Here is a 25,926-nt window from a genome sequence, read left to right as displayed (position 1 = left end):
AAAATTGCACATTAATTTTAAAATGGCTGACTTCCTGTTGGATTTGGGATATTGCTCCAAGAGACTTTTTTGTACATCTTGGTATCTCCTATAAGCTTACCAGGTTTCAGACTCATACATAAAACACAGAGCTGGGGCTGTGGTTTTGAAATTTTGTAGGGGGCGCTGTGGAGCCATTTCGCGCTATTCAATGAAAATGATCACATGACAACAAAGCCTTCATCCGTTTGGAGGTGTGTGCTAAATTTAAGGCCTCTATATACTTTCCAAGCCCCTCAAAAGCCACTTCATCTTTCATGGTGGACCGCGTTGCCACCAGGGTGCGCCGTTCAGTTTAAAGTCACAATTTTTGCACTGAAACATCACGAGGGACTGATGTTGATATTCACCGCTTTTGAGGTGGCCACGATGAACCTGTGAAAATCAGTACAACAAAGTGTAAGACATGACATTTCCTGTTCCCACTAGGTGGCGCTCTTCATATTCCTGACAATGGGCACATCAATCTGTTCAGGGCGGGTCTGACATCACGCCTGTAAAGTCTGGTACTGATCAGACTGGATTTCATTGAGTTATACTAATTTGTTTCTTCATGGCGAGACATCAAAGTTCGCCATGCTGCTGGGGTCACACCCTTTCGCGAAAACTCACAGTTTTCACTGTACCCCAAGACCAACTCCTTAAGGCTTTCCTGGAGAAATATGAGGCTGCAGATGTCACCCATCACAATACTGTACCCCAAAGTGTAAAACATGACATTTCCTGTTCCCACTAGGTGGCGCTGGCCCTTATGTCAAATATGGCACTTGAAATATGTTCAGGGGTGGAGCCTTATCATATGTGTGCTCTTTGGTCAAGGTCAGAAAATGTATGACAGAATGAGAGGCAATAAGATTTTCATGGCGAGTCATCGAAATTCGCCATGGCGCCACGGCCTCATAGTATTGTGAAAACTCAAAAGCTCCGCAATTTAACATGGCACAAGGGTGTAGTACACACTGTCCAAATTTGAAGTTTATAGGACCAAATCCCAAGGAGGAGTTCGAAAAAGTTCGAGGCATGAAAATGGCAAAATTAGAGCCAAAATGTCACCTTCACTTCTAAATTGCGGACTTCCTGTTGGGTTTGCATCAATGGGCCCACTGACTTTTTTGTTCGACTCGGCATGATACACATGTGTGCCAAATTTCATACATGTAGCTCAAACTATGTGGTCGTAGGGCTGCATTTAACAAGGCATAGGTGGTGCTGTAGAGCCATTTCCCAGTGCTCATATGTAAAACCATTAAAATACAAAATTTTTCACCAAACCTGGCATGTGTGCAAAATTTCATGAGTTTTTGAGCATGTTTAGGCCCTCAAAAAGGCCCTTGTTTGGGGTGAATAATAATAAGAAACGGAGCAGATACAATAGGGCCTTCGCACTCTCGGTGCTCGGGCCCTAACTAATGCTGGTCTAAGATCTGTTGGCTGGTATCAACAGTATGAATCTGGTATGTATCCAGAAAAGACTACTCGTCATATCATCCCATAAAGCACAAGGTTTTAATCAACTTGTTTTTCATGTATTTATATTACAAATATATATTACAAGGGAATGACAGTAAAAAAGAAAAAAAAAAATCCAGCCAAGTTTAGCTTCCACTATAGCACAAAGAGAAAAAACAGTAACCCACAGCCAATTCTTATTTATTGTTTTCAAATCAATCTTAAAGTCATTTTTGATTGTCCTTCAGTATTACGGTGCTCACTTAGCTCTGGCCTGTGGGCAAATGATCAAATGCTTACTTCAGCCACATTAGCTCGCAGCATAGTGCAACTACAGACTCTCCTATTCTTGTGAGGACACTGTCATCAAAAACTAATCCACCGGGTGCTCAGTTTCTCAGAGAGCATTAGAAACTTCTAAAAGTCAGCTCTTACTGGCAGCAAAAGAACATGCTTGTTTGTGGATGAAACATTTTAAAGTCAGACCTAGTGGACACAGCTCTAGCAAGTTGGCGAAAATGGAGAATGCGAGGCAGTCATTCTATGCTTAAGGGAGTGCCAAACTAGCTGCTAGCTAGTTAACCTGATTACAGAGCGATAACATGGATAACACATTTATATGGGTACATAAAGGAAGTAAGGGCTCAAGTGTCAACGAAGCATTTCACGTAGTTCAGCAACAGTGTTTGTTATCCAACTACAGAACCCGTTACATACATAACAGCTATATAACAAATCAAAGGAAATTAGAAATAACTAGACAGCACAAAGAGAACAAAAATATTATTAAATCTAATTAAAACTAATAATTAAAACTTCTAGATCTCTGTGTAATAATATACTAAGTAGATATGAGGAATAATTTTAAATCTGAAGCTGTCTGTTAGGTTTAATAATGGCTTTAACTGCTGGAAGTGGCACATTAAAGCTTGTGTTAAGGGCAGAGGGCTTATAACAACCTTAGAATAATAAACAGCCACTGAGCAGCAGGAAAAGACTCATTTAACAGACATGTTAAAAGGCTTTAACAAGGTGTCCTAAATGGGCCAGTGGCTGCAGATGACCTTCACAGTGTGTAAGGTGTAGGATAAGGAAGCAAGAGCAGTTGCTAAAATGGGAACACTTCAGAATACAAGGAAAGCAGCTATTAGGTTAAGTGAAGATAAAGTAAGTGGGTTTGTCTTCTGACCTGTGCGGGTCGTTCACTTCCACTGAAAACTTCTTCTCACGGAAATACAAATTCTCCAACTGCTTCCACTGAAACAACTGCAGAGACACAGAGAGGGTTCGGCGGAAAGGAGGGGAAGGGACAGACAGAGATAGATTACACATCACTGAGCACACATCAGCCAACACAACACTATAGAAATATGGATTTACATTACATGAACAAAAAAGAGGAATCAATACCACCAAAAGATACTAAGCAGAGAGGTGGGTATCTAGAAAACTGGCTTAGATTCAGCCACAGCAGCCTGCCTGTGAACACGGTTTATAACGTATACAAAATAACTGCTCAAGTCATGAATGGGACTCAGTGGGCCAGCCAGTCAGGTGTAAGTTCAGGCTAACAAAAGAGTAATTATGAAGCTGCTGCAACTGCAGGAACAAAACTGTGCCAGGCAGCAAGCCAGCTTTTCATTTCTCTCTGTTGAAGAGAACAGACACGACTTCTCTGTGTCAGAAGAAACATCTGTTCTACCGATACGGAAACAACTCAAACAGATTTAAAGTTTTTGTTGCCTTTCAAGAACTCTTTTCTGCTCACGTACAGGAAAAAACATAATAATAAGACCAAAACAATGGGGCTGCCAGTGTTCATAGAAACTGCTTTACCTGATACCAACTCACGAGACAAGGACTGAAACGCCCCATTGTACAAAAACGTATATATATACACACACACATGCTTCTCGGGCTAAGAATCCAGTATCCAGTTCCATTTTCAGAGTTTATTCTCAGTAAAACAAGTACAGCACATCACAGCAGTGACAGACACAATGCTTTACACATTACAGAAAGCACAGCACACTAACAATCTAGAGAAGAGCACAAAGATACTAAAACATGCCAACTTAAAGATTATTTAAATCAGCCTGACAGGTAACTAGTGGACACCACAACATGGCTTACCGTGAACGTTGTATCTGTGCTTATCAAATCTCTGAGGAATTCTCTGGACTTGTATTGAATCCTTTGACTTTCCCACAGGGCTTGAGCTTCTTCGAACAATACTCTCTCTTGTCTGTTGTGAAGCCAGATAGGTGTTGCAAGAGTTTTGGTTGAGATAGCCACGCCCCCCCCACCCCCCTCCTTAACCCCAACCCCTCCTCCACCTCTCTCTCCTCCTACGATAGCAGGGACACCTCCTGCAGCCTCCAGTGCTTAGTACTGCTCTGCACTCTCTTTCCCCCCCCTTCTCTTCTACGCAGCTCTCTTCCTTTTTGGTCAAACCAGATAAGCAGGTTGTACACAACTATTTGATGAACCAGATATTTCACCTTTGCTCTGCTTACTGTCACTCACAGACATTTAAATGCCCCACACTAAATGTGGGAAGTGTTCTGCCGCCCTTACTGTAAACAGAAGACTGAGCACTGCCATGTATAATAATCCACTACAACCATCTCCCCCACCAAGAAAACATGCTGGCAATAAGTAACTTTGGGATAATCATTAATAGCAGTGGCTTTCTTTGCCATTGTGAGAGCAAGTGAGCACACAGCATGGCCCAAATTACCCTACAACCTGAGCCTACAATACTGAAACTGTACATAAATGCTTAGTTCAAACAGGGTATTCCAGCATGACAGATCATTCCACTAAATACTGCACTCCTAGCAGCTGGTAGACACATTTAAAGACCTAATTTTCTTGTGGAGGTCCTCACGAAAATTACCACTGTCTAGTCACTACCATTTAACATCAATCACACAGTAACAACTGATACTTGTGTTGGCTCACTCATTCTGCTAGAGAAACTTCACACCTGTGTGCCAGCGCATAATAAAACTCTAAGGCGGCTTCTGGTAGAACCACTGCTCGAAAAAATGTTAGAGATGTGACACACCTCAAACTCGGCAATCACGAGACCTCTCAAAGAGGAAACAGTCCATGAAATCACCCAGATCACATTTAGAGAAAGCAGAATCAGTTTGCTAAAACCAGAAAACTAACCGGAATTAACAGCACACAAAAATTTTCTGTCTTCATTTTCTGTCATCTTCCTTGTTTTTGCCAAATGTGTCATTACAGGCAGGTGGAAGTGTGCCAGAAATGCCTGTGGTTTCAGATGGGATCAGGCTGTTCTCATGGAGACACACCCACAAGCCCAAGGACCCCCAGGGCCACAAGTCCTCAAAAATCATACATGGATTTTAAAAAGGAGCCCTGACTCACATGCCAATACAGAAAAAGATCTGCCACACCCATCACAGAGTACGTCACATACCAGGGTTCTACTTGAACACTGTACATTTCCATGGCATGACACAACATGACACACAGCTCACAGTAGTGATAAACTGATAAAAATGTAGCTCCTGGAACAAAAAACATCCTGTTTTATTTCATAACAGGAGTGAGGTGAGTTGAGTGAAAATAGGAAAACAACAAAAACACACACCATAGAAAAGAAGCTTGTTCAGTTTTTATTTTTCTTGAACAGAGAGTGAGAACACTTTTATACCCCCAGCTGACACTGTCTCGTAATGACCTGAAGACTGGTTTTGGTTCTGCTGGCTCATCGTATGTGTGGACCAGCATGAGGTCCCATTACATGAAGGGAGAGAGCCCAAGTGACGCAGAGAGAGAGAGAGGGAGACTGACTCCTGGTTTAATTTAAGAAGAAATTAAATGTCGACTTGCCATCTGCCTGAGTCCCAGAAACAGTTGTGGCACTCCAGTTTTGCTCCTTCATATTAAAGCATCACAGGCTTCCTAATTACAATTCTGCATCTTTTTCCTCCCATTCCACATTCAGATCTTTGGGATAGATAATCAGTGGGTGTTATCTACATGCTTATATACAGTTCCATTATGTATGCATAATGGAAGCGGGAGAGTATTCACTTTACTAAATATGTCACTTTTCTAAAGCACAGCAGGGAAAGGGGCCTTTTCAGTTTCAGGGTATTCAGTTAAAAGTGATCAAAGTGGGGTGTGTGGAAAGAAGATAATATTGGGTTACGCTATCATAGCTGCTTTTTAGTTTTACTAGACTTATACAATCAAAAAATAAAAAAGCAGCACTGAGCAAATGTTTTGTCCTCTTTAAATCAGCACTACAACAATGGCAGCAAGTACTAATTTCCTGTTATCTATTTAATGAAAAACTGTTCAAAGCAACATTGTTGAGAAGGGAAAATGTTCACACAGAATTGAAAATTACATTTAAAACTGCCGTGATGGTCAACTGACCTCCCCTTAATACTAAAATCCAGCACCTCACCCACATCCACAGATAACTGTTTTGTTTTGTTTGATCAATTGTGTTCCCTCTGAGACACACACACACACACACATAATTACCATAATGAATGCAGCATGCTGAGAGGGGATGGGCAGGAGGCAAGGAGGGATGGGATGGGTGGAATACAAGGGCTATGAACTAAGACAAGAATACTACCCGGATATAGAGACCTCCCTTCAAGGTAAAGGAAAATGAGGGAAACAGAGGCTTCTAATTACCAGCAAGAACAACAAAAAGAGTTATTAAGAAAAAAAAAGCCACATTCTCCCCCCCCAACAGGAAACTCTTATGAAGTTTTTATGCTCCTGCCCTGAGTAGAAGACTTAGAAAAGGCAAAAAGGCAGTCTTGCTTTGGATGAACATTTCCAACATCCCAAAATACAAATTCTACCTATCCACTTGGCTATCGAGGAGAAAACTCTGGTCCCAAAGCTTTGCTGCTTCCCTGGAGCACCATAATTACCCCTCCTATAGGACTGCTGGGAGAGCCACGCTGTGCGTCTGCCCATTAATGCCTTGCCTCAGTACTGCACACCCTGCTATGTCAACAGGTTCATACTGTATAAAAGCAGCTATGATGAGACTAAAGAAAGAGGCCAGTGAAAATGCCTGGGTAGAACATTATTAAATGACACCTCCCAGACAAAGGAGACAACAATCACGGACACAGCTACACATTAAGAACGTTTGCCCTATAAGCAGGGAATCTTTAAACTGCAATGGATACTATACAAACTACATTATTACCAGAGTGATGTTTTAAGACACACACCACTACAAATTCAGTACAAGTTATAAGTATAATTTTAAAGCCACTAATCTTATATAACTGGAGTAAGCTACAAATTATAGAAAAAAAACAGCTTTGCAAGAGCTGTTATTTTTATTTAACACACTGGCCTGGTGATATATTTTTAGAATTAATCAAAAAAGGACTATGACACTATTTTTTCAAAGTGTAGGTCTTTGTGTATTTTACCACTTAAACTTAGCAAGCAGATTTTATAATCCATACCACTCTGCATTCCACCCCTGCTAATACTGGTCCATACTGTATTTACTCCTGCAGCCTTGAAAGCACTACGCACATACTGACACTCCAAAATATTTCCCCCCCCCTATCTGTGTTCCTCTTTCTCCTGACTGGCATGGGAACCAGAGGCTTAATTACACCTATTTACAGTCTGGATGGATCATTAACCAGCCAGCAAGAAACACATGAGTGGAAGCAGAGTTGTCATCAGACAAAGCCTTTCAATGACCCTCAATGCATCATACTTCCACAAACTTAAGAGCTTTCAACTTTACATTCGATGAGTGACTTGATCAAGTATTAAATGGCACTTGTAAGAAAGCCAGGTCTATTTATAAAGCCCACACCCTAAGCTAGTCTGAGTAACTTTGCAAACCAAACAAAAGCAACAAACAAGTAAAACAAGTAAATTATAAATAGGAACGCAGATCCAAACCAAAATTTAACATATCCCTTTTTTAGTTCAGGCTCTGTGTCTCCATAAAGTTTCATGCAATTTGGCAAAGTAGATTCATCTGACAAACAGATGAATGCAGTACAAGTATACCTTCACCAAAGACAGGACAAGAGAAAGAAGAGCAACTGTGGCAAATACAGCAGCTATAACGAGAGGTCAACCCACCTGTCGAGGTTTCAGCTTATCCTGCCAATCGTACTGGCCAATGCCTTTATAGCTGACTCCCAGCCACCACGGTATTCCTTGCTTGTCCTGCAGGAAAGCACACACATGCAAATAAACCACACTTTCACTCCTTAGAGGTAACTTTATTGGTGTGTCTAAAAAAAAGAAAGAGGCCTGTTACCAAAGTAATTACCCTGTTAGGCTCACAACAATTGCAACTCAAGAAGAGATCAAATACATTTAAGCTCTTAAAACTTCAACACTGCTGTTTGATCTCCTCACACACCTTGATTTAATTAGGTTTGGTAAGGGAAAAATAAAACTGTGCATGAATAAGAAAGTGAGAAAAGCTGAATGGATAGATTGCTGTCTTAGCTGAATCAAAAAGCTCACATTTCAACCATCATAGGAAAAAAAAGTAGGAATAGGGGTTAGATTGATGTGTTTAGACTAGATGTAGACGTAAGCTTGTTTTAATGTTAAGCTACTGTATGACACAAGGCACTGCCATTACCTTCACTGGGTAATAATGGACTCCATATGTTGGCAGGGACTCCACCAGGGCCAGATACCTTCAGTGAAAGAGGAACAGGTTAACAGGAATTCAGCCACTTACACTTCATCACTGTCATCTGGCTGTTGTAATACAACAGACTGAGTGGGATTTAAGCTACAGCCATTGAGAAGCCACAATCATTTGAAGTGGCAAGCTGATCGATTTGTTTCAGGGCTGTGACAGAGTCCATTGATCAGTTCAAGGGCAGAAATCATCGGAGTGTAAATGACCCAGGGTTGCACAGAATTACAGTCCTGGGAAAAACAGTGCAGGGCTGACACTCTCCCAAGGCTGGCTGGCAAACTGCCGACTCTAAGAGCACCTCCTCTAATTAATGACACATTCTGGCATGGTGACAGTCACCTCTTAAAACAACAGCCACCACAGAGCAGACATGTTAAGTTAAAGAGTAAGACCTGACGTAGAAGCTGCTGTAATGCAGAAGAGAAGTTCAGCCTTAAATCATTTTTAGTCTCTCTCTCTCTCTCACTCACACACACACACACACACACACACACACACACACACACACACACACACACACACACACACACACACACACACACACACACACACACACACACACACACACACACACACACACACACACAGTTGTTTTCATGACTTACTGAACAATGGCTTGCCCTCTGGTCAGTCCTATCAGCTTCTTGTAATGTTCAATCACTTTTTCCTCACTGTAAATGGATAGATAAAACATTTAATGAATAATCCATCAAGTGTAGCATATTGAAGCCACAGAGGGATTGCTGTGCGAGGGCCATTTCTCCAACACACTTTCTGACTGCTCATGCAGAAAATGCAGTCTGCCCTACTGGCTTGCTAATGGCTCTCGTCTACCTCTCCTGCAAACGCCTCACATTTACATCCCATTGTAATCATTTCTTAACAGCCACACTGCAAACATACTGAAACTTAACACACAGAGAAAGCGAGAACGACAGACGTGTACATGTGGTCACCCAAGCACCATAACAATGTAATTTTAATTAGGATATTAAACTGCTGTATCAGCTTCAGAGACTGTAGCAGCCTCAGATGACCAAGATAAGCAAGAGCAAAGTGGATTGAAGAGGCAGACAGTGATCTTTCAGACAGTCTGTGGCTGTCAGCACCTCCCAGTGCTCTCCAGGACTAATGAGCAAACGTAATTAACACGACCCAGACGCTAATGAGTCACACTGTCAGAGGAAAAAGCTTCTGACAATAAGAGACTAGGTCTGCATTCAACCTTGACACCTAAAAAAGCTCATCAGAAGAGTTAACTGCTGTGTTCAACCAGGCGTTGCTGACCAGTGAGCAGATTTGTTAGAGTCGTGAAGAAAGGGGCTGTGGTGTTGGCTAAAAGTTTCTTTGGTGCTAATCCGAAACTACTTAATCATTCATTATCCTCGTGCATTTTGTGGTTTTCTCAGACCACAAGATCTCAGATATCTTACCAGTAGTTGAGAGACGGGTGTTCCCTTAATACTCTGGTGGGCAGGACTGGTAGCTGTTTCAGGTCTGATGTAGCAGTTTCAGCACTGGAGTGGGGAAAAAAAATTCTGTTAATTTACAGTAACAGAAAAAGTTATTGTGCTATCCTTTATTGCTGGCAGTGTGACAGTAAAGCACCAAAACTGCACAGATTATTGCCTGTTAACACACAATAGTGTACAAGACTTCCTATACATGGGAATCATGCTTAGAAGTCCAAGGTATCCTGTTTTGGCCTTAAAGTAAGTGGCCTGTGTTGACCATGAGTAAAGAAAATTTCAGTGTTTATGCAAAAATCTCAACCCAAAGTCTAAAAATGTGTCGAGAACATTTCTCCACATGTTCGGACTTTCACAGTGCGTTTTGGATTTCAATCTTAAGGCATGGCAGCAATAACTCACCCTTGTAGATCTTTAAAAAAGGTGCACTGTCAGGATATTGTTTTCATCTTTCTTATCTGAGGTAGAAAGAGTATAACGTCCCGCCAAGACAAAACTTGGGCTTTATTCATGTCTTGCCAGACTTCATTTGCGCAGCACATGCAGAGCTTTTAAGTCACAAAGGGCTTGGAGAAAAATAATCTCTTAAAAAATATCAAAGCCGTTCTATGCAGGTTCTCCGCAGTAAGCCACTTCAGTTATGTAATTTACTGCATGTAAATAATAGTATATCGATTCCTCTTCACGGGTAAGCCAAAGAAGGGGTGTTCTCATGCACAAACCAACCAACTGTTGTAATCACTTTATCTGTACAGAACTGTGGTGTTACTGACTGTCAAGGTCTCTGATACTGAACCATGAGTCACTGCAGCCTCTTGTAGATGGGAGCACTGGGTCTACAGTTTCTGTCAGACAAAAACGGCTCAGGCTTGGCGGGCCAGTCCACTGGAGACCTGAACAAAAGCCATTCACAAGCACTTGGCAGCCTCTGCCTGTGTTGAAAAGTACTGTATGGGCCAGTCCTATTACAAAACAATCCATGTCTTCTCAGACAGGCCTATAATATTAATATGTAGATCACACCATATTTAATATAAAGTTATTAGAACATCCTCAGCTCTTGTGCTATCTAACTAAATTACAATAACCTTGAAAATAAGTATTGAATGACTTTAAGATCATAACCATTTAACCTCAAGCTGACTTTGTGGTCATCACTTTAGCTCATCTTCTTCAGAGAGTAATGGAATCAAACGGTAAGACGGAACCCTAACGATCCAGCTATGCGAACCTGCTCCCTAAACCAAAGGAAAAGAGTGAACCACCACAAGGACAGAGGCTCCTGACTCATTCTCCCCTGTAGTTACCTCTCCTAGGTTGACTGGGTTTTGCTGCCACGGCACTTAGCTGTGTGTTTGATGGCATACATTTTATGGGGAGCTGGGGCCTGGTGTTGTCGAGGTGATCTACTCTGCAGCCGCACTGCCGTGTCAGCAATCTGGAATTCATTACTATGTCTGTTATCTTCCCGCAGAATGCAGCGTGGGGGCAATTCCTACACCCAGTGCAGCCCAACCCGGAGCAGCCTACCCAGTGTGGGAGCGATAATGCTCATGTGTCAGCTGTTCCACAGGGCTGAGACATGGCGAGTTTGGAAGAGAGCACAATGAGAGAGCTGGTTGCTGTGAATCGACCACTAACTACAGGGTACACCTGCAAATAGAACTGAAGACCAAAACTGTCTGGGTGTAATGCCGGTTTATGCGCCGCACATTTTGAACTAAACAGACACTCAAGTTAACTCGAAATCATCAACAGATGAATAGACAAATGTCTGAAGATTACGTTTGAAGGAAATTACAATTACTCAAAAGAAAGAAAAAAAAATCCCCAGCCGCTCTTTAAACTGTAAGGCATAATTAAAGCCATCAATCAGTTCAGTGATTTCCAATGCTTCCACCAAACCCCAGAGAACTGCTGAAACTTGTTGCTGTGAATTATACCTGCAGGTGCGGAGAGGACAGCAATAAAGTGTGAATCAGTATGCAATACTGCACAGGAAAAGGAATTCTAACACAGAACACAATGGGAGACCTGATGGCGCATTAATTCAAATCACAGCAGGGGGCCAGCCCACACCAAAACAAAAGCATGACTACAGTGAGTCCTCCTGACGCCAAGTTGTCTGCAATTGGACAGTGGGTCTGGCTCATCCCTCTTAAGGCAGCTGTGTCTGTATGCGGAGGGCTCCCTGACTCCTCCGCAGCTAATCTTTACTGCTCCAGGACCCTTCGCTGATACAGTATATGGGAGGCACATTCATATGCTTCCTGAGGGGATTTACTTGGCCTATTCTCTCACAGGAGTAGAAATAAAGGAGATCACTGACAGGGATGAGAAATACTTCCACAGAGAAGTGGGGGATGCACCAGGACAATAATAGTGGTAGATAAATGGGATGGGGGTGCTATGATCAAGTCAGACAAGGAAAAAAGTATTTTGCCACTGAGGGAAATCCATTCTATTTATTAATGTGTAAAGTAAACAAAATCTATTGTGTTTTACAGCCTAAAATCTAGCAACCACAATGCAAGTAGATATCCCTGAAAATACAGACTAACGAAACTCCCAAAAAACTAAAACAGAACTGTTTGATTTGGAAACTTCCCATCATCCTCTCTGATTCTTCCAGATTTGTTGGCCAGTTTTCTTTTATTGTGCTTTCAGAGTCAGGGCAAAGTACAGCCCATCCCTACACCCACATGAACTGAAAGTTCAGACAGTAAAGTGCATGTTACACTTTAAGGATATAACAAGCCTGAAATCAAAACACACTGAAATGAAACACAAGAGGAATAAATCTGCATTGAAGCTATAATAAATGGTAATTAATATTTATCAGGTCAGTCGCGCTTGTAAGAAAATGGAGCAAGTTAATGAGCACAAGCAGATGCAGCCAAGTTGTGTTTTTCCCTTTTTTTTCCTGCAGGAGAACAAAGGCAAAGGTTTGACAAGAGGTTGAACTGCATTTTCAGCATTGCATATATATCGCCATTCAAACAACACAAGCGCACTCGCCTTACAAAGCACAAATCTTTGTTTCTGCACAATGGACGGAGAGGCCTTTAGAGGCAAAGCAAAGAGACAACACATGCAGGTTCAGGCTGCTTCAAGCTGCTTGCTCATTCAATCAGACAGGCCAGTGTTTACTAGTGGCAGCAAATGTCCTTCACTTCTATGACTGGAGGGGAAAAAAAAAAAAAAAAAAACACAAACAAAAAAAAACAAACAAAAAAAACAAACAAACCCCCCCCCCACACTTTATCACTAGGCAGGCTTCTGAGAGCAAGTTGACTATGAAAGCATTATCACAACTAGTGAACAGATTATTGAGCTCTGGAACAGAATCTCCCACCAGTGTCATCGACCCAATCGTGTACACTACGTCCCATGTTTGTACATGTGTCATTCAGGCCATGTTTGTTAGGGCACGTGACATTTATTAATAGATGACGCCATCACTACATGCCAAAAAGTAAATCTGTAAAGTGTTCCATATGTTTAGAGCACAAACACATTGCATCATTGCAATTGCATACGCAAAGGCAGGAATTAATAGTAAATCTGTCTTTGAAAGCACTATGTGGATAATGCCAAGCCACATGAGGTTCAGGTAAATGCCACAAGAGCAACCAGAAAAAAAAAAAAGAAAAGAAAAAACAAAATTATTAACTCAGATAAGTCCACCATAATACAAAATCTGAGCCAGCAAGTTGTACATTAACAGACAGCCATCGTTTAAACAAACAGAACTGACCAATGAACTTGGCAAACTCTGCTTCCTTTATAGATGACAGGAACAAATACTTTATAGATTATGCAAAGCCTGCATTCAAGTGCATAACTTAACTTATAAAAATGTGTATGGAAATCCGTTTATCCAATACATCAAAACATCTTTCTAAACTTCAACAGATAGTAAGTACTGTTTTGATTGAAAATCAACTTGATGTAATAAAGACCTTTGAGCCAGGCAATATTTCAAGGGGTTCTTACCTGCTGTAATCTCCTTTGGCCTCCTAAAAATGGGAAAACAAAGAAATTAGTGAAAATATTGCTAGAAAAGTCAAGACTTAATAAACTGTGCTAGTAGCTAACATTACCGCAGAGGTCAGTCACTACAAAGGCAACATTACATAGTAAACATCAACACGTTTAATTTTGAATTTCATTCATTTCAATAGCTAATAGCTAAAAGCAAGCATGTAGTCGAAGCATAAGGTGATTTTAGACGTCACTGTTGATATAAAAAGGCACAGTTTGGGTAACAACAGCTCCGACTGTAGCCCCCCCACCCCCTCAAGAGACAACTATTTTCAAATGTTGCGAGTCCACCGAGCGTCCTCGTTTGGGCTGAGTGACAACACTTTAGCCTGGAAAGGCTGCGACAAAATCTTTCTTACCTGCAATGCGAACGCGGCTAACTTGAACACATTTTCACTCTCCACTTCAATGGTCTCCTGTTGTTAAAAAAAGAAGAAGAAGAAGAAGAAAAAATTGGCAAGGGTATTTAAAAAGACAATGTGTAGCCCGTTTGAAACACTTGACTTGAGAGAAAAACCTTCCCGTCCCGTACCTCGGTCCCACCGTTACCGACTGAACCACTCTCGCAAAGTCAACCCCGTGTTACAAAAAAAAAAACTGCCCGTGAAGAGGATTTAACATGTTTTTCAGTCCCCGAATTTATCCTGTCGTTTACTCGTTAAAACTTAACGCACACACCGGAGTGCAGAGAGAGCCTGGGTTAATGCCCTGACTGAAGTTGCTGCCCCCTCGGCAAAGTGGTACGGTCCGAAAGCAGGTTCAACAGTCTGCGTCTCCCATGGAGATCAGTCTGCTCTCCCCGCGAAAAGAAAAAACGGCAACCGCAACGTTTGATCACGTGCTGCCTTCATGTGCTCCTCGTATACCCCACGTTCCCCTGTCCTCTTTTAGCAAATTTGCGCAGAACTTCACACATTTAAGTTTATTTCAAAATGATTAAAAATAATCAAACACCAGTATCTATTAACGTTTATTAACTCTTGTCAGCAAGTAGCACAATAATTTTGCTTAATTTTTTTTTTATAAATAATTTAACTAAAATACAAAGGGAAAGTGACTCCGGAGCTCTGAGTTTTTCATTTCTGTGTTGAAACCTTTTGTTCTGTTTGAATGTACCCTAAACATTAACATTCGACTTTGATAACACCGTTAGTAAATTAGAACAACACTAGGTGGTTTCCAATTGCCACTGAAAGCAGCATTCTGCTCTTGAGCGGTGGTAGAGGGCCTACTGAGAGATATAACAGTATATTATGAATAAATATTACGTAGGCACAACAATTCAGTGTAAAGAACCATGAGCAAAGGAAATCAGCGCATAGCAGGCTATGGGAAGTTGTTACATCTGAAGCAAAATGATGGGAATTTGTGATTTGTCATGCTAAAACAATAGGGAATCAAAATGGGCAATATTAATTCTGTAGAAAAGTGCATGTTTTATTTTTAAAATGTGCATCATGTAGATTTTTTTTCTTAATATTTACTCAAAATTAAATTACCCAGAGCTGTTATGCACCTTCCCATAATGCAATCAGCTATTGTGTGCAATTTATTAAAATGCCAGTTTTGGATACCCTTATACAAAATATTAAAAATAATAATAATTTTTTAAAATATTTTGCTTCAGATGTAACAACTTCACATAGCCTGCTGTGAGCTGATTTTCTTTGCTCATATATATTATATAAAACACATTTTGCTCGCAAACACTTACATTAAACACTAGAGATTTAGCATTTAGGAAGAACAGCTCCACTGTTGTGTTGTCTTTCAAGAGGGTGATCTTCTCAATGTAAAACCTGTGAAAAGTTTATTTTGGGTCAGTAAGGCTTACTAGAAACAGATTGCCAGTGCAAGTCAGCCAGTGTTTGAGCATTAAGCACATCATCATGTTCAACACAGTAATGCTGTTTGGAAGACATACAGCTGGATTTAAACCATGTTCCATTACTGCCACCTGCTGGTCATGACGAAACAGTGGATGTTGCTTCAAAACGGGGCTCTCATTATTATAGTGTGTAGAACAATAAGACATGATAGGCTGATGCTTCCAGTAAAACACTCACTCACCTCACAAGGAACTTGAGCTCCAAAGGCCCCGAAGTCTTGGAGAAGTAATGATCGAGGACTTTACGATCTAGCTGGAGCCAGTTACTCTGGCCACTGAGCAGGGATTAATTGCAAAAGAAAAAAAAGAAAATCATTTTTGCAATACAGCTATTTTTCAATTATTTCCCTTTTATTGTTAAAGTAAATTTTCCTCAAGTGCACTTTTGCATTAAAGTGTACACATGTGGAAATGTACTTACGTGTCATCTATGAAGCACAATCCAAAGTACTCTTTCTCCTTCAGATTAAAATGTGACGCTACCAGATCTAGCAGTTCACGGGACAAAAGCTTGGGCTGTAAAGTTTTAAATAATATGCAGGAGCTCAGTTTAAACTACTACTACTATTATTTTTTTAAACATAAAACACCATAAATACAATGTGAAATAAATTAAAAGGGTGACGTACCTGAACCAGCAGCTCCAGCTTGCGGTCATCAAGGAGGTGAACTTGGCACAGGCGGCCCTCTGTCATCTAGAGGGGAGAAACAAAGACAACTCCTGTAAAACAACACCAGAACACCTCACTGTCTCCACATCCACCTGTGCGTCTCAGCTCAAAGCTGTGCCTCCACTGTTTCAGGCCTCTTTTCAGGTCCTCTTCAGTGTCACGATTGGCTTTGTGATGAAGGAGTGAATAGGTAAGAAAATCCACAAGCTAAGCACCCATTTGGGACCCACGCTCCCAAAGATCAAAGTCTTCACAAGATCATTCTCTTTACATGTCTGAAAACTATTGTTTAAAAGTCCACTGGCAACACTTTGGCCACAGGTCTGCTTTTTATAAGGCCACAGTGAATCTCAGAAAAAGACATGGAGATTCTTTTGCCGCCAGACAGGATCCCATATCCTGTCTGCTGGTGTGTCCTTTTCACCCACATATCCTTCCTCTGCATCAACACTAGTCCTATGAAAACATTTAAGATGTCGTCATCCCACTTTTTCCTCTGCTGTAAAGAAAGAGCAGTGAAAGACAATGATGTCCTCCTCCAGAGTTTAATTGAATTCCCAGTCTATTGTTTATGATGAATGGTTTGTAAGACTCATTATGTTGCAGTCAGCAGAACTGTCTTTCACTGCAGAGCACCGTAAACATTATTGTCTTGTGATAACTTATAACTTAATTTTTTAAGCTGCCACCAACACTTTGATCTGGTTCTGATCATTTGAGACGTGCACACTCCAAGTGCCATTAATACAGAAAAGGGATTTCTATGTAGCACTGAGGAATGCAGCGACACTGCTATATTCATTTCCTTGTGTTAACATATATTATTCCTTGCTAGTGGAGGCATCGGTCTGCTACAATGTACTATGAACACACTTCATATTTGCAGGCTTTATTCAAACACTCCTGTCTGTAGAGTAGCTGCATATAAGGCTGCCATGAGCAGCTGTTAGCTTAGCTTGGCATGATGATGGGAAACAATGGGAAGCAGCTAGCTTGGTACTGTCAAAAGGAAGTTCGACTACAAGCACAGCTGAAACATTGACATGGTTCAATGTTATTTCATCTTTCAAAAACTTCATTCCCTCTTAGTTTGACCAGCCCAAAGTGGTTTTTGTAATATCATGTAGTAGACTGAGCCTGTGAAACACACTAGAGGGAAGAAGCGCCAGCAAACACAATCTCAACATATAAGAAAGCTTATAGTGATAATGTTAAAGCTTCTCATTGGGGCTGGATCAGGTGATCATTTAGTTAAGATGTAATAGGCCCCAGCTGCTGTGTGCTTGCTATGACGCACTGAGCATTTCTCCATCATTGGAACTCTCCACGTGTTTACACACCACTATGTTATTTCATCTTTTATTTTGAAAGTCTGGCTTTCTCGCACAGTGTCCTTTGTTCTGCCTTCCTCCACTCACCCCCAACAAGTCGCAGGACATGACTGCCCCTCCCTGAGCCTGGTTCTGCTGGAGGTTTCTTCCTGTTAAAATGGAGTTTTTTTCTTCACACTGTCTCCAAGTGCTTGCTCATAGGGGTTGTCTGATTGTTGGGGGTTTTTCCTCTGTCATTGCAGGGTCTTTACCCTACTTGAGGTGACAACTTTTGGGATTTGGCCTCTTTGGAGGTAACTGAGGGTCACACTGACCTCCATTCAGGGAGACCACAGGCAGGGAAGACGTCTTGTGGCACTTTTTTAACCTTAAATGTACTAGGACATATTGTTCTCAGCACCACAACAGAGCAGTCATTTCACTTTTATACAGCACAGGCTGCTTTTCCAAGCTGCTGTTTTTCAACACCCAAAACCTCAGTGAGACTTACGCTTCCAGAGACAGCTGGATGTGTGTGTTCAGTTGTGTGTACGGTCATGCTAACTTTTTATTGTGCCATAATTTTGCTGAAAGCTGTAAAGTTCCAGATTTTAAAACGACCTCCTCAGTCTACTGTGCACGTGTCCAAAGGTTTAAGCCTCTGAATCTCTGCCAAAGACAAACATAAAGAATCACAGCAGCTCGACTGTATGAGAAACACATCTTTGGCAGCTTTGTTGTGGTCTGCCCATTATGTGGTTTTCTTTTCATACTTCTTTGTGTCTTGCTCTCTTTTGTCTTGTGTCTCCTGGGCTTTCTTGTCTGTGTCTGTCAGTGTTTCTTTCTTATCTTTTCGTGTGCGTCATGTCACGTTTTTACTCCCTCTTTTTGTTGTTGTTGGGGTTTTTTTTCTAGCCTTGTTATTGTCACATGCCTCTTGATTGCGTTGACCAGAGTCTCATTAATTCCCTGTGTATTTAGACTCCTGTCCTCCCTTTGTTAGTCATCAGTTTATCTGTTTACTGGCCACCTGTACGGTTGCCTTTCTGATTTGGTGTTGTGCTGTTTGACCTTCTGCTGGTTTATGTTTGAACTGTGTCTTGCAACAGTTTTGGTAAGTCGTATTAAAGCTGATATTGTTATATTACCTCTTAGCCACATTTTTGCATTTAGGACTCTCCTGAACTCCACACATAACAAGATTTGCCTTGATAAGAATTATAGTAGATGACAGTAATGTCCATTGTTTAAACAGGGATTAATCACTATAGAAACCCTTTTATGAGTTGTTGTTGCTGTCCAAGCCACAGTCCTTCCAAGAGCCTATCTATCAATGCTGTATTGTTGTAAGCCGGGGACATCAAAACAGAAAGAAAGGGACAAAGGTCTTTAGATAATGGTCCGATTTTAAACTCACAGCCAGTCGTTAAAGTGACCTCACTATCTAAAACTGCGTGGGACACAAAGCCTCTCATCCATAAGTTTTTACTCTCCGTGTCAATGTTTAATTATTTGTTAAAAGTGTCTATAACGGTATCCTGTCCTCCGTAAAATAATGTGCACAGCAGAAACAAGGTCTTGTATCGTTCTTTATGATGACTAAAATCAGGTTATCACCTCGCTAAATTAACCCATGGTTTCCCAATCTAGTTATCAGTTCATTCAAATAATACAGGCTGTATTGACATGGATAAGTAGTGGTTATACAAAGGAAAACAAAATTATAATATTATAAATATATGAAGAGGTTAAACAAATAATACAGACTGAAAGCTACACAGACAGGCCCACTTTGATGCTTCAGAGATTAATTCTAGGAAACAACAAACTTTTCAGTGACATAGAGGAATGCTTACATTTAATTGTTGTATTATGTGCATTTTGGGGGTTGAGGAAGTCAATTTCAAGTACTATGAAAATGAAAATAGCGCTGCTTTAAAATTAAAGGGATGTGATACCTGTCTTTTTTCAGAACTCCTTTTCAAAGAAGTCAGTGTCAGGTTTTCTGTTTGCTCTTTCAAAGACACAAATGAACTTTACCTTCACATGATAGCATGCAGGGAAAGAGCAAAACCCGAGAGAGAAACCTGAGTCTGCCCAGATGACGTCCATGAAAGTAAGATACGTAAACCACGCAGACAGCGCTCAGGTGTTCCAGGAACCACGCATTTCAAAGAAAACTTTGGAAGTGCCCCTTGTTACCCGGACGCCGAGATCAAACGGCCGGTCACGCTGCTTTCCAAATGATTACCACGTGTCCTGGGAGAGGGACCCTTGTTAAAAAAACAGACTTTGTGACTCAGCATGAGGCAGCCTGTGCCTCCTCACGTTCACACAAATAAACACATGCATGCACTAATGAGCCAGATGAGGAAAAAGCACTGACTCACTTCAGTCAGAGGAAAGTTTGGCCATAAAAATCCAATACAGTAATTAATCACAAGTGCTGCCCAGGCAGCTAGTAAAATCAGCTTTATCTGACTTCCTCCCACTTGAGATATTTACACTAATGCCCTCATACCTGGTAGCATTTCCCAATCCTGAACCAGGCTTCTAGGAAGCGTCTGCATGGCATCAGCCCACGATTGTACCAGCTCCTCAGTGTCTGATGCGCCAGGCTCCAGACAAGCTGGCTACCCGATGCCACCAGATCCTCCATCCCACGTATGATACGCACAGCCATGTCCGAATGCTCTTTCTCTCCGCTGGCCACCTTTCTTTCTTCTTCTACTGGTGACACCTTGCACTTTCAGAATGAGTAGAAGAGCTGATCTGTGGACCACTTTGTTTTGCTTGAGAGCAACAAGCTTAAAGGGAGCACTTACACTCCAGTACACACAGACACACACACTAGTCTACTATGTCTCCCCCAGCTGATGTAATGTCAGTGAGAGTCGGCGCTCTGGAGAGGCTGGAGCAGAGCAGCGTGCCTCCGGCTTGGTCCTGGGCCCCAGTCCAAAACACTGCCTCACAGAGCGCAGGGGAGGGCAGGACAGAACCACAAAGCCCCTGCTGCAAAGGCTCCATCTCCCACCACATAAACACACTTGTATACTAATACAACTTACATGCGAACAAACCTCAGCTGGCCACTCTAAAGTCCCACATTCGTTCATCTGTGGCTCACAGTAGTATAATGTTGATTTTTTTTTTGAGGGGGGGGGGATTGGGCAAAAGCGAATGACTACATCTCTCGCATTACTTTTTTATTTCAGCATTTATTTCAGTTTCATTGTCTGAGAAAGGGTGTGGGAATGGTCCGTCACTTTGTCTGGGATGTGGGGAGCAATTTCCTGAGGAGTCCAGACATTCCCACCCTCTATATTCTGCAGAAACACTAAAAATAATTGGTCCTGTTTGGATCAGCATGGCTGGCAAAACTGACGAGGCAAAACTAAAAGTGATACCGTCTGGGGAAAATCAGTTGGGAGGGCTTTGATGCAAACACGCCTTGTTTCTTCCTTTCATACGGCTGTAAATAATAGGTGAACTTCACGCGTGAGCTGAACACCTAAGTCAGACCTACAACTTGGAGAAGGTTGAGCAAAAACAGCACGAAAGGAGAGATGGGGGAGTGCTGCGGCTCACATCGAAGCAATATCCTGATGTTTGTCTATGTGATCCCAGTTTCTGGCCACAGACAACAAGGTGCCGTTTCAATGCACATGATCAATGTAACCGTCTGCTACATCTGCAATGACAACACAGAAGAAGGGTGGAGACAGAGGTGAGAGAAGGAGCCTATTAGTGAAAATTGTGTATTATTAATTACCAATGAAAAAGCAGGGCAGGAAGTGAAGGTTTGTGTGTAAACAAACACAACCTTAGCACCCATCAGGAGCCGCCATGTATCTAAAATGCATTGTGTGCGCAGCTATGCATGCACCGTCTCTGTGCAGGAAGTGCACAGGCTACTGTCTGTTTTAGCTCCCTTCCTACTTCATTTAAGTCATCTTTTTTCAGATTGGCAGCCCCTGGCAAACAAAAGATTGGTAATGTGCCATCACTGTACCGAACAGCATGCCAGGGATACACTTTCATTTTCTTGCATTCATTTCAAGCGTCCAGAAAGGATTAAATACATGTGATGTTGTAATCCATCTCACTTGAATCAGATGGATCTACTTCTAAGTGAAAGGATTCACTGTCCTAAATGTAAAGTTGCAGCTAACTATAATAAACACGGACAGGCGTGCAAAGCCACAGCTGCCTGGAGGGCAGCGGTCGAGAGAGCCAAACATATGGTGGACACTGTTGCTGCTGTTGAACACACACGTGCTTGCCATGTGTGCAAAGGAGGCCGATGTGTTCTGGTCCACATCATTCTGAAACATGAACAGGGGCTTATGCATCTGTGGCACACATTTCTGCCATGTAAACATCTTGACTTTCCACTTAGAGCATGTCACATAAACTGCCTGGTTAATAAGCATTTAAACTGCCTGAAAACAATTTCTTGCATTAAAAAAAAAAGATCACTCTTTGATTCTTGCAAAATTAAATTAACCCATTTGGTAGTGGGTACATTCATTATGTAGAGTGAACAATAAATTAGCTAGGTACACTGGTTAAACAAACAATTATCAGTGTATAGACATGCAGATGCTGTCTTTAAGACACACAGTTTTACTCTCTATACCAAGTTTCAAAGAGGAACTAACTGATATGAACTTTTCCAGATAAAAGTTAATATCATCCGTTGGGTAGATACATATTTAGAATATCTATCTGATACTCTGTGACTCTGTGTGATCTGTAAGTAATGTTAAATCTTAAATAACTGCTTTTTTGGGCAGATGCAGTACTGTATACACCTTGTGACAACTACTCAAATACTAAATCTCATATTGAATAGTCATTCAGTCTCTAACTCTTAGAGGGGATGTGTGGCTAATTAGCACATAATTGCTCCATTATGTTCCCAAGTTACTTGCATTTTGGGCTCTGTGGTGTCGGCCAATCGTGACTAATGGCGCATCTTCTGCTTTTTGTGTCTGCAAACTCATGAGCACAAATGAGCTTGAAGCTTAAAAACAACATAAAAAGACAACAAAACCAGCTTTGATCTCTGCATGCCTGAAATAGGTTTCTTTGTCTCCTGGTGATCATAGTGACACACTCATTCTAACTTCTGAAATCTCACACAAAACAAGCTTGCAAGTACAAATCTGTCCACTCAGTTCAAGGTAAAGTGATTACTCGACAGCTAAATAAATGCTTTCACAGAGAGAATTTATCACCTGTGTTCCCTCTTATCGTCCACTGTCACAGCAGCCGTAAATACCATGAGGTCACAGCATGGTCCGTCACCCCCTCTGATGTCACTTGTGTGTCACTCTGAATTAGTCATGTGCTTTCACAAGGCTGTGCTCACTTAAAGGCTCATTCTTTTCCAGCTGCTGTTGTACTTCACCTCGGACAGAATACGATCATTGTTGCGGACGCTGCAATGCACCTTTATTGCCAGCAGATGGGGTAACAGGGTGTCAGACAACCCTTGGGGGCAAATGGAGGCAATCCTTTTGTGGTAAATTATTCTGTTTGGAGGGTTTTCCTCATGCTTTTTTTTTTTTGCCAATGTCACACCATTTCTCCTCACATAAAGCTCTTATTTCACTTGTGACATGTGGATTGAAAATGTAATAAGAGTACAGACAGGCAAGTTGTTACAATTTAGCCAAATTCTATCCCTGAAGCTTCGTGTTAATAGGCTTGAATCTGTAGAGAATACAAGGCAGGGCATGACAGGGGGAGCCACGCTGCCAAGATCATCACGGTTTCTTGTCCCGGGGCTCTTTTTAACATGGGATGGCAATTACTGTGTACAGTAAGTGGTAGATTAATAGTCTAAACGAGGTAGGCCTCCCGGTGAACAGAACAGAGCCGGAGCAGGGCAGGGAAACAGCTGTCACCCACACACGCCTGCAGCTGACGAGCTTTGCCACATACAGAGACTGCAGCTGACACACTGAATGGAAGACATTTTGGACAGTACGCTTGACAAACATTCAAACGCACGCAGGTCGGCACTCTCACTTACAGTACCGTCTCCTCACAGGACCCTACCCACACACACTTATCACGCTTCCCGACTGTCAGTTGTAGTTAGAAATTTAGCAGGTGGACACAGCTGTCTGAGATCATGACACCCGATCAGAGCATGATTTGTAATCATACATCACAGATGAACAAATGTGGAACATAAAACATTAAAAAGGCCATCTTTGGTCATGCATAGTCTATGTCCTACTTTTTAAAGGGCTTTAATAGTGCAAGCATGGCTACGCTGATTATCAGATGTTATGCATCTTGTGTGTTCTCACTGTTGTTAACCTCCCCCTGACACATGGCTTGAAATCAATAAATCAGAAAGAACTAATCCTTTAAAGACAAAAGCTTTCAGATTTGACAACCAAGGCAGCGTAAGTGAGAGATATCTATTATGCATCTTGACTGAAATTGTCACCGCATCTGTTTAAGAAACCACAAGACATCTTAATTACAGCCAATTAACACTGTGTGATAGAGCTCCATTTGGCAATCATTGGTGAGACAGAAAAGCTTTGCGTGTGTGTGTCTGTGTGTGTTTGGGCAGTGTGGGGGATGGAAAAAGAAAAGAAGACCGGGAAAGAGGCAAGGGCCCGGGGCTTCAGGCTGCCACCATGCACCTATCGGCTTTTGGGTTGTGACTAGGGATTTGGGGCCAGCTCCTCTTGCTGTACAGGATGGCCCTTAGGGGCACGCTGGAGGCCACAGGCCACGACAAACCATGTGTGTGAATAACCCAGATGCTATGAAGAGGAGGAGGTCAGGAGCTGGGGGAAGGGTGCAGGGGGCCTAGAGGCCACAATATGAGTCAACAGCCCAACACTGACTGCCACGACAAAATGTTGCCTCAAGGGACTGCGGGTGCACAGATTTGCCCAGGCATTTCTTAGAAGAAGCATAAAGAGCCAGTGTCAGAAGTTTTCAATATCATATCCAAGTGACGAAAAACATGAATGGCCACTGTGCACATCACCACAGGCATCCCAGTGAAACAAAGAGGGACGGAGCAGAGGGCGGGGGGAGGGGAGGAGACACTATCAGTCTGTAATGAGCCTTGAGGCCATGCACGGGGTGAAGTTATTGAGAGGGTATTATGATCTAAATCTGTATTATGATCTGAAACACTAAGAACTGTTTTGCAAATACAAAAAACTGAAATATGATGCTTTGGAACCCCACGAAATCAGAAGTCACAAGTGAATTTAAAGAGAAATACAGCTGTTAGTCAGCTGTCAATCAGTTACTTTTGGACAATTTAAAAAGATGGCTCTGGGAAAATTATGACACAACTCATACAAATTTCATACACTTTACAGACAATTATTTGCAAATATTTAAAACAGCTCACCAGCTGGCTGAAAAATGCATTTCAATCTTTGCTCCGCAGTCATTTATATCTGAGACCCAGCACACTGACTAAGCTGGATACAGCATAACAGGGAGAGCTAGGTTGCAAGGAGAAGGTGGGTTGCCAAGCAGCTTGCAGAGGTACAGCAGCTGTCGGTGCCCTATATAAGAAATTTCCCAGAGGAATTTATTAGAATTATGTCAGCAGATGTGATCTGCTGGTACTGTGGCTGAGCCTGCCTGCATTAATGCTACTCTTAGTATCTGTGGTTACATTATTTGTGGATGTTCAATTTGATTCCTAATGTTGCTTCTTAATCTGATTTTCACCCCGGGTAAGTGATCTGATACTCTGATGTATTGGCAGGTTTTCATCTGATAACAGAAATTGTGCCCTTAACACACGTAAAATTATCGACACTAGAAATTCCTTTGAGTCTTCCCGTTCCCATCTGTTAAATCAAAACATTTCCGTTCTGAAGTGTCTAAATCCATTTTGTGGCCACGGTTCGTGATTAGTAGAGACCTGGCAGATGATATCTGCATCTGTACATGTGAGTCCCTCTGGCTTATCATTCCCAATCCAATTTAGTGACTAGATAATCAGATCAGTGATATGGCCTTATCTGGCCATATAACACATGTCTGAGAAACCACAACAGATGTGCAGCTGTGAAGTGCACATGTCTACCCCCCTGTCCTGCGCAGGCACACTGCAGAACCCGTGAGACTCACGGAGACATCACTTTAAAGTAAAGACTTATGGGAGGTCTTATGGGAATACTGTACTGTCAGTATTAAGCCACCAATATGGTAGAATACCTCTATTTTTATCCTGTCGTATGAATACAAGCGCTCTCAGCGGGCCGAGAGCTCCCAAAGGTGCTGGCATTGTCAGAGCAATTTCATGAGGTGCCTTGATTTGAAGTGGAGTTGAGTTCATTGCGAGTCAAAT

General features: G+C 41.8%; 1 protein-coding gene across 9 annotated transcripts in view; it reads right to left on the bottom strand.

The window, feature by feature from the left end:
* The window catches only part of frmd4ba (FERM domain containing 4Ba), a 43,305-nt gene that overhangs the window by 8,325 nt on the left and 9,054 nt on the right, over positions 1–25,926 (bottom strand). For all 9 annotated transcript variants that reach the window (XR_013972729.1, XR_013972730.1, XM_080890997.1 and 6 more), the window contains exons 2-12: positions 16,225–16,290; positions 16,017–16,111; positions 15,778–15,870; positions 15,422–15,506; positions 14,067–14,123; positions 13,660–13,682; positions 9,628–9,711; positions 8,800–8,865; positions 8,129–8,186; positions 7,615–7,701; positions 2,678–2,754 (exon numbers count right to left, since the gene is read on the bottom strand). Coding sequence is in view for 7 of the 9 variants with exons in the window: in XM_080890997.1 (XP_080747123.1) it covers positions 2,678–2,754; positions 7,615–7,701; positions 8,129–8,186; positions 8,800–8,865; positions 9,628–9,711; positions 13,660–13,682; positions 14,067–14,123; positions 15,422–15,506; positions 15,778–15,870; positions 16,017–16,111; positions 16,225–16,290 (791 nt within the window). In the remaining 2 variants the exon portion in view is untranslated. The remainder of the gene's footprint in view (positions 1–2,677; positions 2,755–7,614; positions 7,702–8,128; positions 8,187–8,799; positions 8,866–9,627; positions 9,712–13,659; positions 13,683–14,066; positions 14,124–15,421; positions 15,507–15,777; positions 15,871–16,016; positions 16,112–16,224; positions 16,291–25,926) is intronic.

The sequence above is a fragment of the Rhamphochromis sp. 'chilingali' genome (genome assembly GCF_963969265.1).
Source record: "Rhamphochromis sp. 'chilingali' genome assembly, chromosome: 9".
NCBI classification, from domain to species: domain Eukaryota; kingdom Metazoa; phylum Chordata; class Actinopteri; order Cichliformes; family Cichlidae; genus Rhamphochromis; species Rhamphochromis sp. 'chilingali'.
Note: the sequence above shows the minus strand (reverse complement) of the source record. Positions and strands in the feature narration are given on the sequence as shown.